This window comes from Bos indicus x Bos taurus, chromosome 8 (assembly GCF_003369695.1).
Source record: "Bos indicus x Bos taurus breed Angus x Brahman F1 hybrid chromosome 8, Bos_hybrid_MaternalHap_v2.0, whole genome shotgun sequence".
NCBI lineage: Eukaryota > Metazoa > Chordata > Mammalia > Artiodactyla > Bovidae > Bos > Bos indicus x Bos taurus.
Window position 1 is genome coordinate 102,232,015 of NC_040083.1, and position 12,918 is coordinate 102,244,932.

Sequence of the window (12,918 nt, forward strand, 5' to 3'; positions counted from 1 at the left end):
TTCAGGAACATGGACTCAGTAGCTGTTGCTCATGGGCTTAGTTGCTCTGTGACTTATGGGATCTTAGTTTCCCAACCAGAAGTCGAACCGCATCCCCTGCATTGGAAGGCACATTCTTAAGCACTGGACCACCAGGGAAGTCCCCTTAGGCACTATCTGCATAATACTACCTCCTACCATCACCCCTTTGCTGACCAACAATGGTCTGGACTTGGTCCCATTCAGGTGAGTTATTTTCATGCTTGTAGGATTAAGTTCTTATTGAGTACAGGAAGCATTTCCCTACCTTCATTGAAACTTGTTTAAAGGAAGGATGGCATCTTGTACTTCTCTATTTATCTTCTGGAACCTAAGAATGGTGAGGTGTACACAGTGATTACACACTGCCTTAGTCATTGTGTGGAAAGGCAAGACTACAGGGGTTGAGTTCAGACAAAAAGGAAAAGGAATTTAAATGTACTGAATACCAGACACCATACTTTAAAGACTTTGTTAATAGTTCATCCAACCCCATTTTAACCAACTCTGTGTTAATGCTTTGTGATAGCTACCATCATCTTTGGCAGAGACAGTTTCTTTGTTTCTGAGGCTTTCAAAATGAAGTGATTCACCAAATTCCATTGAGACACAGAGTCCCTACCACCCCATTCCTTGGTTAGACTCCATTTCTGCCACATGTAACTGGATTTTGGATTCTAAGCCAGATCCTTTTCATACTGTTCATGGAGTTCTCAAGGCAAGAATACTGAAGTGGTTTGCCATTCCCTTCTCCAGTGGACCACATTCTGTCAGCCCTCTCCACCATGACCCACCCATCTTGGGTGGCCCCACGGGCATGGCTTAGTTTCATTGAGTTAGGCAAGGCTGTGGTCCGTGTGATCAGATTGGCTAGTTTTCTGTGATTATGGTTTCAGTGTGTCTGCCCTCTGATGCCCTCTTGCAACACCTACCATCTTACTTGGGTTTCTCTTACCTTGGACGTGGGGTATCTTCAGTATTCTTGCCTTGAGAACCCCATGAACAGTATGAAAAGGCAAAATGATAGGATACTGAAAGAGGAACTCCCCAGGTCAGTAGGTGCCCAATGTGCTACTGGAGATCAATGGAAAAATAACTCCAGAAAGAATGAAGGGATGGAGCCAAAGCAAAAACAATACCCAGTTGTGGATGTGACTGGTGATAGAAGCAAGGTCCGATGCTGTAAAGAGCAATATTGCATAGGAACCTGGAATGTCAGGTCCATGAATCAAGGCAAATTGGAAGTGGTCAAACAGGAGATGGCAAGAGTGAACGTCGACATTCTAGGAATCAGCGAACTCAAATGGACTGGAATGGGTGAATTTAACTCAGATGACCATTATACCTACTACTGTGGGCAGAAATCCCTTAGAAGAAATGCAGTAGCCATCACGGTCAACAAAACAGTCCAAAATGCAGTACTTGGATGCAATCTCAAAAACAACAGAATGATCTCTATTCGTTTCCAAGGCAAACCATTCAATATCACAGTAATCCAAGCCTATGCCCCAACCAGTAATGCTGAAGAAGTTGAAGTTGAACGGTTCTATGAAGACCTACAAGACCTTTTAGAACTAACACCCCGAAAAGATGTCCTTTTCATTATAGGGGACTGGAATGCAAAAGTAGGAAGTCAAGAAACAGCTGGGGTAACAGGCAAATTTGGCCCTGGAATACAGAATGAAGCAGGGCAAAGACTAATAGAGTTTTGCTAAGAAAATGCACTGGTCATAGCAAACACCCTCTTCCAACAACACAAGAGAAGACTCTACACATGGACATCACCAGATGGTCAACACTGAAATCAGACTGATGATATTCTTTGCAGCCAAAGATGGAGAAGCTCTATACAGTCAGCAAAAACAAGACCAGGAGCTGACTGTGGCTCAGATAATGAGCTCCTTATTGCCAAATTCAGACTTAAATTGAAGTAAGTAGGGAAAACCACCAGACCATTCATGTATGACCTAAATCAAATCCCTTATGATTATACAGTGGATGTGAGAAGTAGATTTAAGGGACTAGATCTGATAGATAGAGTGCCTGATGAACTATGGACAGAGGTTCATGACATTATACAGGAGACAGAACTCAAGACCATCTCCATGGAAAAGAAATGCAAAAAAGCAAAAATGGCTGTCTGAGGAGGCCTTACAAATAGCTGTGAAAAGAAGAGAAGTGAAAAGCAAAAGAGAAAATGAAAGATACAAGCATCTGAATGCAGAGTTCCAAAGAATAGCAAGAAGAGATAAGAAAGTCTTCCTCAGCAATCAAGAAAGAAATAGAGGCAAACAGCAGAATGGGAAAGACTAGAGATCTCTTCAAGAAAATTAGAGATACCAAGGGAACATTTCATGCAAAGATAGGCTCTATAAAGGACAGAAATGGTATGGACCTAACAGAAGCAGAAGATACGAAGAATACACAGAAGAACTGTACAAAAAAGATCTTCACAACCCAGATAATCACGATGGTGTGATCACTCACCTAGAGCCAGACATCCTGGAATGTGAAGTCAAGTGGGCCTTAGAAAGCATCACTACAGTGATGGAATTCCAGTTGAGCTATTTCAAATCCTGAAAGATAATGCTGTGAAAGTGCTGCACTCAATATGCCAGCAAATTTGGAAAACTCAGCAGTGGCCACAGGACTGGAAAAGGTTAGTTTTCATTCCAATCCCAAAGAAAGGCAATGCCAAAGAATGCTGAAACTACCACACAATTGCACTCATCTCACACACTAGTAAAGTAATGCTCAAAATTCTCCAAGCCAGGCTTCAGCAATACGTGAACCATGAACTCCCAGATGTTCAAGCTGGTTTTAGAAAAGACAGAGGAACCAGAGATCAAATTGCCAGCATCCACTGGATCATGGAAAAAGCAAGAGAGTTCCAGAAAAAACATCTATTTCTGCTTCATTGACTATGCCAAAGCCTTTGACTGTGTGGATCACAATAAACTGTGGAAAATTCTGAATGAGATGGGAATACCAGACCACCTGACCTGCCTCTTGAGAAACCTATATGCAGGTCAGGAAGCAACAGTTAGAACTGGACATGGAACAACAGACTGGTTCCAAATAGGAAAAGGAGTACGTCAAGGCTGTATATTGTCACCCTGTTTATTTAACTATATGCAGAGTACATAATGAGAAACGCTGGGCTGGAAGATGCACAAGCTGGAATCAAGATTGCCAGGAGAAATATCAATAACCTCAGATATGCAGATGACACCACGCTTACGGCAGAAAGTGAAAAGGAACTAAAAAGGCTCTTGATGAAAGTGAAAGAGAAGAGTGAAAAAGTTGGCTTAAAGCTCAACATTCAGAAAACTAAGATCATGGCATCTGGTCCCATCACTTCATGGGAAATAGATGGGGAAACAGTGGAAACAGTGGCAGACTTTATTTTTGGGGGCTCCCAAATCACTGCAGATGGTGATTGCAGCCATGCAATGAAAAGACGCTTATTCCTTGGAAAAAAAGTTATGACCAATCTAGATAGCATATTGAAAAGCAGAGATATTACTTTTCCAACAAAGGTCCATCTAGTCAAGGCTATGGTTTTTCCAGTGGTCATATATGGATGTGAGATTTGGATTGTGAAGAAAGCTGAGCACCGAAGAATTGATGCTTTTGAACTGTGGTGTTGGAGAAGACTCTTGAGAGTCCCTTGGACTGCAAGGAGACCCAACCAGTCCATTCTGCAGGAGATCAGCCCTGGGATTTCTTTGGAAGGAATGATGCTAAAGCTGAAACTCCAGTACTTTGGCCACCTCATGCGAAGAGTTGACTCATTGGAAAAGACTCTGATGCTGGGAGGGATTGCGGGCAGGAGGAGAAGGGGACGACAGAGGATGAGATGGCTGGATGGCATCACTGTCTCGATGGCCATGAGTCTGAGTGAACTCCAGGAGTTGGTGATGGACAGGGAAGCCTGGCATGCTGCAATTCATGGGGTTGCAAAGAGTTGGACACAACTGAGCAACTGAACTGAACTGAAGCCAGATCCACAGTTAAATCTGGTTCCACAAGGCAGCCCTTTCAAGTCTCCACTATTTTTCTAGAGTATGTGTTTTGAGAAATTTAAGGTCACTAAGCATATCGAAAAGAGATGAAGTTGCCAAATTTCAGAAGGTCATGAACAGTCCTTGGCCTCACCCCAGGGAATAACAGCCCATGTCACAATGTGGGAGGAAGTGGGGTGGTGCCTTGTGGACAGTAAACTGGACCTGGAGCAGATATAAAAGGAGAGGCCTGGGGAGCCAAGCCACCATCAGGAAGAGACTCACTCCCAGTGACAGTAGAGAAGACAGCGCTGTCTCCTGCCAAGATGAAGCTGCTGCTGCTGTGTCTGGGGCTGACCCTAGTCTGTGCCCAGGAGGGAAACTCTGATGTTGTGAGAAGCAACTTCGATATTCCAGAGGTAAGGGCAGGGAAGCAAACTGCAGGCAGATTCTTTACCAACTGAGCTATGAGGGAAGCCCCACGCTCACTCAAGGGCAGTGGGGCACAGTGGCTTTGGATTTTGGAGGGCTTTTTGGAAGATTCTGAAGCAGAGTGGCCCTCTGGGAGGAGAGGCGGTCCTTGACATAATAGAGGAAATGGAATGTTGGGGGCCAGAGTGAGGTACTCCGCCCATGGCAAAGGTCATGAGGAAGGAGGCTCGACATACGCAAAGGCGGGATCGAGCCTCAGGAGTCCCCCTGGAAATCCTCGAGCGTCTACCCCCATAACCAGAGCCTGCCTACTTTACTACTTTGTGCTCTTACCTACATCTCTGACTTTACAGGGGGCTGTCCCCCACCACCTCTTTTGGAGAAGGAGTTAACCTAGAGCTCCAGTTAATAATAATTCCTGGGTGTGATAAGAGTGTTTTAACCTACAAACTCCTCTGAAGGTTCTCTAGCCTGCCTGACAGGCTCGTCCGGCCACATGTGATTGCTCACAGCCTCCCAACCGTGAGAGGCACGAGATGCTTTAAACCTTCTAAAAACAGGTTCCTTAGAAAAGTTAGAAAACTATTAGTATAAGTATAATGGGCTGATTAGAAATTGTATTGGTGAAGGGTTTTTCATTTGTTGAGCCAATGTTTGTTGCTAAGTCTCCACATCCCCTGCCCTTACACACATTAATGAATATATAGAATTAACCTTTGATATTAATCACGTTAGACCTTAGGCTAAGTAAATTCTTTCCTTAACTAAAACCCACTACACCCTCACCCTGTAGGAATGTAACTTTATTTGGGTGGCGTCTGTTTTGAGAATAATCAGCCCTGGAGAAATAAGTGTCCTGATTGACTGACCGCTGTCACAAGGAGAGGGTCGTAAATTGTCAGCAGGCCCACCTGGCCAGAAGATGATGTAACACCCCTAAGACCTCTGTATACATTTGTGTGAAGCACCTGACTTTAATAAAAGTCAGGACTGCTGTCCCCACGTGACTTTTGTATAACATCTCAGTGTATAAAAACAGACTCTGGAAAATAAAGAATTGGGATCAGTTTCTCGAAATACTGGTCTCCCCATGTCGCTCTCTCTCTCACTCTGGCTGAGTCTCCATCTGGAGCGCGGAACCCACCATGCTTACTAATTATGCCTGGGCTTCTAAGATCCGACCGGGGAGGCCTCAGTGTCTCCTCTCCTTCGGGAGAACGGAAGGACGCCTGCGGCCTACGTAAGTGGTGCAAACTTCTTGTCTTGAAGTTTTATTGGTCTCCCGCGTAAACCAAGCTACTCAGCCTCTTTTCTCCACTGAATTTTCCTACTGAGCTATCCTTATTCTATTACTCTTTATATCTCTAATTAATATCTAATTGAAGCTATCGTATCCTGACCCTCGCCGACGCCGTCTCTCCTTCGAGTACCCTGGATCAGCCGGGGCTGGTCCCCGGCAATGGAAGGCTTCAGATCTTGGTCTAAGAAAGGGCAGTGGTGCCATGTTAAAGGTGACAACACTTAGGGAACCTCCAACTTACTGGAGGAACAGTGAACAGTGGAAAAAGTCCTAGATATAGTGCCGATCGACCCGAATCTAATTTCATCTTCACATCATCATGATGAGGGTCCTGGCCGAGAGGTCAGTGTTCAAGGAGACAAGGGTTCATGTTGTACTCCTTTCCTCTTCTCTCACCCAGTCATTTTATTGATTTATTGCAGATTACAGGGGAATGGTTTTCAATTCTCTTGGCCTCAGACGACAGGGAAAAGATAGAAAATGGTAGCATGAGGTTTTTTGTGGAGTACATCAGTCTCTTGGAAAATTCTTCTTTGTTTATTAAAATGCATACAAAGTAAGTGTGTATTTTTTTGCTTGGGAAAGGAAAAACAGAAGTCTGAATTTGGTGTTGGATCTTTACGCGCACGAATGTGCATATATTCTGGGCCTTTACTAAAATCAGGGTCCATCCTTGATAAAATCGTTGGCACTGACCCAGGGATTGAGGAACCTGAGCCTGTGACTTTGCTAGATTTCAGGGATAAGAATTGGGACAGGAATACTTTTCAGTGGGAATAGAGGAGGTAAGGGATAGAGAGGCGTCAGATCGTTCAGATCAGATCAGTTCAGTCGCTCAGTCGTGTCCGAGTCTTTGCGACCCCATGAATCACAGCACGCCAGGCCTCCCTGTCCATGGAAAGACAGCACAGGCTAAGAGCACAGGATTCAGAACCAACACCCGATCCAGTTCTGATTCTCTTTGTGTCACCAGGAAAATTCATCTCTTTCTTCCTCAGTCTTCTCTGGAGTAAAAGATGATGATATAATTCTCTCTCGTGTCTTTTTGTGAGGACCAAGCAAGGTGATGTTTGTAAGGCTCTATCTGAGAGACTGGCACATGGTCAGAACCCAGCTAATTCTCTAGACAAGTAGCTGTCATAACACTAATAGTGGGAAGAGGTGACAGAGTCATAGTGACAGAAGAAGTGGACTCATTCTCTAAGTACCAAATGAAGTGCTATCATGTAAATAAAAGTGCTTTGGAAACTATATCCAAAATGTTCAACAGCTAATCAATGAAATGGGAAAGTCAAGTTACAGGTAGAATGTGAGGGGGTCAGTCCCTTCAGGATCTCTTGGGCATCAGCTCATTTTGTTTTACAGGGTAAACGGAGTGTGTACTGAGCTTCCTTTGACTTGTGACAGCACAGGAGAGGATGGCGTATATACTGTTAGCTGTAAGTATGTTAAAAAAAAAAAAAAAAGTCTTTCTAAATTCTACTTCCAGCTGCAAGGAATTTACTCCAATCTCTTCAGGATTTGATGAATTCCTTATATGTTGGTTTAGGTAATCTAATGTGACCATCTAATAGTCAATATCCTGAATTTGGGAGAAATGTGTGTGTCAAAGCCAGTGCCTGGCACACAGTACCATCAGACAGAGAAATAAGCTTGGTCATATGTATTTCCTACAACAAAAGGAAGTTGGCAAATAAAAAAGTAAATTGGCAGGACAGTTTCACATTCCTTGCCCACTTTAAAAAAAAATATTTATTTATTTTGGCTGCACTGAGTCTTCATTGTTGCCTTTAGATTTTCTCTAGATTTAGCAACCAGGAGCTATTCTCTAATTGTGATGAGCAGGCTTCTCATTGGGCAAAGATTCCACCTGCAATGCAGGAGACCTGGGTTTGATCTCTGGGTTTGGAAGATCCCCTGGAGGGGAGCATGGCAACCCGCTCCAGTATTCTTGTCTGGAGAATCCCATGGCTTCTCATTGTGGTGCCTTCTCTCTTGTTGAGGATCATGGTCTCCAGGGCTCAGGGGCTCGGTAATTGCACCATGTGGGCTCAGTAGCTGGGGCATGTGGCTCTAGAGGATACCATTTTAGTTTCCCCAAAGCATGTGGGATCTTCTTGGACCCAGGGATTGAACCCGATCCCATGAATTGGCAGGTGGAATCTTATCCACTTGACCACCAGGGTAGTTCCATGGCCCACTTTCTGATGATATCTGATAGCCATTGCCAGAGCATATCATTCAGGTTATAGCACTGGGTATATAAGGCCAATGGGGCTCATAGAGGAGACATTTGGCAGAGATGGCCGAGGGAGGTAGGTGGGGCCAAGGTGTCATAATAGAGGGGAAGTTACTGCTGTGGCTGAATTTTTCTACTCCTAATAGTCACTCCATCGGTGTTGCTTAGAAATTGCATCTCGAAGCCCAGAGAGATGCAGATGGAAGGCAGTAGATATCACTATTTCTTTCAGGATTTGTTTTGTGGGAGAGAACAGGTAAAAGGGTTTCATTTCTTTCCCACAGACCAAAGAAGTTCTGAGCCATGTTCTGTTTTCTCCACAGATGATGGAGAGAATAAATTTCGCATACTTCAGGTGAACTATAGTCAACATATTATTTTTTATCTCGAGAATTTCAGCGACTCGTTCAAACTGCTAGAGCTCTACGGTAGAGTACTTTCATGCTGGCACTCATCTTGGGGTGGCGAGACCAGGGAAGGAAGGAGACAGAGTGGACTTCCCTGTCGTACCCTGGGACCTCCCTCCCCATTAAAGACAGATGCTCCCCTTTGGTAAAATCTCTAGGGCTCAGTGATGGGAAGATGATGACTCTCTCACTGTGCCAGAAAGATATCCTAAGGTGTCACATTCAAGAAAGACTTTTTTCCATCCCTGAGACTTGTGCCTAAGCATGTAATCAGTGCCATTCACTTTCCCACTCAGCTGGAGACCCACCCCTCTCATGAGCCTCAATCACCAGGAAACAGGACAAAACAGCTCCTGTTACTCTTCCCACAGCCCGAGAACCAGATACGAGTCCAGAACTCAAGAACGAGTTTGTGGAAATTTGCCAAAAGTATGGAGTTGTTAAGGAAAACGTTATTGACCTGACCAAAGTGGGTAAGTTGAGCTATCTCTGGCTTTCTCTGCCTGAAGTCCCATGTTGCTGAGTAGGAATGTTACTGAAGGGAGAAATGCAAGAGAAGTTAATACCCCCATTCAGTCCCCTTTGTCTTAACCTGGAAAATCATCTGGTTTTGTTCTGGGAAGTAAACTGGTGTTGGTGTTTGAATGTGCTCTTCTCTGCCTCTACAGATCGCTGCTTGCAGGCGCGAGGGAATGGAGTGGCCTAGGACTGCAGTTTGGTGAGCTCTGCTGGAGATGGGGTGGCCCAGGATTCAGTACCTTCCAGAAGCATTAGGGGATTACAATAGAAGATTTAAAAATCACAATAAAAATAATTTGGTAGGAAGAGCTTGAAATTTGGAGTTGGAGGATCTGGGTTCAGGATCTCCTCCTGCCATGAGCTTTTTAAGCAAATCATATAGCAGTTAAAGGGAAAAAATGATGTCTACCTTACAGAATTACTGTGTGAATATAATGCTGGAGAAAAGGGCTCAGTAATTGATAATGTGGGAAACAATCACTAAGAATTACAGTTTTAAATGGGAAAAGAATGTGAGTATGATACTCAAATACATTCTGTGTTTGTGGTCCGTCTCTAATCCTGAAAGCCCATCTCACCCTCCAATATATGGAAAGAATTTCTTCCTTCAATCTCTCCATATTTTTAACTTGTAATCTGGAAATAGAGCTGTCTGAATTTCCAGTTGTCTTCTAACCTGGAAAATAGTCTCTTGAGTTTCCTCATCTGTTTCCTACCTCAGATTTATTGTGTGGGTTCATTCAGATAATGTAGGTGAAAGTCTTAGCAACTATGGCTTACATAAAGTCAGCATTTAATAAAAGATTGCTATGGCTTTTGCCAATTTGTCAAAAACACTTGAAAACTTCCAGTGCTGAGGATGGCAGAAATAAGCCTAGCATCCTTCATTGCTTCCACTCTTCTTTTCATAGGCTCTGGGGCAGGTTAAGATGGGATCAACAATAGAAAAAAACAGGAAAAGAATCATTAACACTCCCCCTTCCCCTATTCTGGCAAATAGCATGGGTTAGAATGCAGGTTGATGACTATTTCTTCAACGTATTTTTGGTAACAGAAATTCTCTTCGTCCTCAGTTCCGTCTGAGAAGCACTTAATAAGCTTTTGTGTTCTCATTCTCATTTGCTTATTTAGTGCCACCTCATTTGGGCTCCAGAATCTTCTCTTCCATGGTTCCCACATCATCTTATGCCAAGTGCTGGGGCCTGACTTCCACCACTATCGCACGGGAAGGCACCGTCTCTGCATCTTCAGGATATTCCCTAATTATCTAGGAAGCCTTAGCAGCTCACCGAGAATCAAAGTTTCCTCCAGATTTCCGATTCCCTTTGTCCCATTCAGGACAGCAGGTCCATGAATAAGACCTTCCTCAACCTGTTCAATAAATGATTTGCCTTGCAGTCATGTGGTTTTTCTTCGTTTATGTAAGGGACGTGGGGGTGACAGGAAGAAAATGAGGCCTTGTGACCAGAACCTTCCCCTAGGCTCTCAGAACCTTCCCCGAGTTTCAGGATTTTCCCTTGTCTGCAGTAAGTCTCTGTCTCGATGAGTGCTACTTGTCTTTTGAGTTACCCATTTCTTAGTGACCTGATAAACTGTAAGACTTGCCCTAGAAATTGCTCCATCCTAGAATTCTCTTTTTCAGTCTGAGAGAGAGTTGCTGCTGGGGCTGACACCAGCTCAACATGTTTTAGGATACGCCTTTACAACCCAGCTTCTCTAACTCATCCATCCTCTGAGATTGTCAGTGTCCTTTCTTTCTTTTTCTGGTACGGCAAATGCTTTTATTTTTTAGAAACACATCTATGATATCTAAGTTGAAAACTACCATTGTAAGTTGCTATTAATTTCAAATTCTTCATTTTAAAAAACCTTGTTGAAGTATAGTTGATTTACAATGTTAATTTCTGCTGTACAGCAAAGTGATTCAGTCATATATATATATATATATATATATATATATATATATATACACACACACACTCTCTTTCATATTCCTTTCCCTTATGGTTTATCACAGGATATTCAGTATAGTTCCCTGTGCTATAAGTAAGACATTTATCCATTCTGTATATAATAGCTTACACCTGCTAATCCCAAACTCCCATTCTATCCCTCCCCCATCACCTATCGCCCTTGGCAACCACAGGTCTGTTTTCTATGTTTATGATTCCATTTCTGCTTCACAGACAGGTTCATTTCTGCCATATTTTAGACTACACACATACGTTGTATCATATGCCGTTTATTTTTCTCTTGGTTGGTGTCTTTTCATACTCTTAGAAAACCTTCAATCACTGCTTTTATTTACTGTGAACATGTTAAGTGAGATTCCATGAAATGTGATCAATACTTATCTTCAGCATTCTATACTTAGTACGGTCAGGAGGCATCAATGAGGCTAAATGTTATTGGTCTCTTCTTTGGGGAGCTTACAGGCTTTGGAGGAAGGGAAATTAAATATCCTCCTTCAGTTGTAACCCTTTGCCAACATCAGCCAATAATAAAAACAGTGTAAGAGTCACACATAAGTGTTGTGGCAGAGCAGGGTGTGGGTAGCAGTTGTTGTGTGAAAAAAATGACTCACTCCTTATGGACTTAAGATTTATATGAACAAAGAAGGCTTTCTAGGTATCCGACTCTCCCTATATTACTCTGCCTCCAGGTCAGAAGAATATCTTAGGTTCAGGCTTATTGGTCTTTACTTAAGTGCTTAGTCTGGTTTGCTGAAATATGACAAAATTCTATGTAGAAATCCAACCAGTCATTCTGGGATCACTCATTTTTAAAAGATGGCCTTGAAGAGACAGAGCAGCTGATACTCAGAAGGGTGTGACCTGGCATATCCTGACAACAATAGTAATCAATGCACGGGAGGGCCATGTGAGTGATGCGGGATGGCTGTATTGTGCCACATGTCCAGAAACTACAGCTGATGGGGAAGCACAAAATGACTCTCAGGGGTTCCCAGATCAAGATGACAGATGAGCTCACCTGACCTTCAGCCCTAAATAATATGCAAATAAGGCATGAAATGTTAAAGACACTCAAAAGCAAGGTTGAAGATGTCTGTGGATCAGAAACAGAGCAGTCCTTTTCCGAAGAAATGAAAAGATAGAAGAATCACAGGGAAGATGTGGGTAAAGAGGCCAGAACAGGCTTTATTCATATGCTGGCAATTGTGCGGGAAGGGGAGGGTGGACATCCGTCCAAAGGCCAACTCTCCCACCCATCCCCTACTGACAACCAGTGGGGAGAGAGCTTTTCTAGGTTGAAGAAGAGGTCTATATGCAGAAACAACACAGTCAGCTCTGACAGTCATCTTCAAATTGGTCATCGATGGTCTGACCAGTGTCATCTTGATTATCATTTTAAGTACAGTTAATCTTCAGTTCCAGGATGGGTTTGTTTCTATTTCTTTTGAGGTCAGTTCTTGAAATTGTGGCAGCTTATGTCACAGCTACAGTCTGGTCATCATGTAATTAACTTCTCCAATCTAGTGGGAGTTTTAGTATCTAAAAGACAGCTCACAGGATATGGCTTCGAATATTATCTGTAGTCCTTGAGAAGGAACTAAAGGTCACTGAATATGCTTAATGACTGCATTATTATTATTTGGTCTCATTTGACTGTTCTTTGTTTCTGCATGTTCTCATTTCTCTGATCAAACGTATTCTTTGACTAAAGCTTTCGACAGATGAAAGGTAGGCAGAGGACATGGGGTAGGGGCAAGGACCATAGGGTCCTGCTTCATTTCACTATGGGTTAGTAAACTAAAATTAATTTTATAACTTCATAAAAGGTTTCCTTATCAGCAACATAAATGTGAATGTTCTTCAACATGTAAAAGGGAATGTACTAGATCTATATTAGCATTGTTAGAGCTCAAAAGGGAGAAGGCGATGGCAACCCACTCTGGTACTCTTGCCTGGAAAATCCCATGGACAGAGGAGCCTGGTAGGCTGCAGTCCATGGGGTTGCGAAGAGTCGGACACGACTGAG

At 43.1% G+C, this 12,918-nt stretch overlaps 1 protein-coding gene across 1 annotated transcript; it reads left to right on the forward strand.

Annotated features, from left to right (window-relative positions):
* Window positions 1-200: 200 nt before the first annotated feature.
* On the forward strand, window positions 201-10,316 carry LOC113897513 (major allergen Equ c 1-like). The gene is made up of 7 exons (XM_027550242.1): window positions 201-225; window positions 4,423-4,441; window positions 7,120-7,193; window positions 8,317-8,421; window positions 8,772-8,873; window positions 9,069-9,118; window positions 10,051-10,316. Exons 1-6 carry the CDS (start codon window positions 201-203, stop codon window positions 9,104-9,106), a joined length of 363 nt encoding a protein of 120 aa, XP_027406043.1. The 3' UTR covers window positions 9,107-9,118; window positions 10,051-10,316.
* The last annotated feature ends 2,602 nt before the right edge of the window (window positions 10,317-12,918 follow it).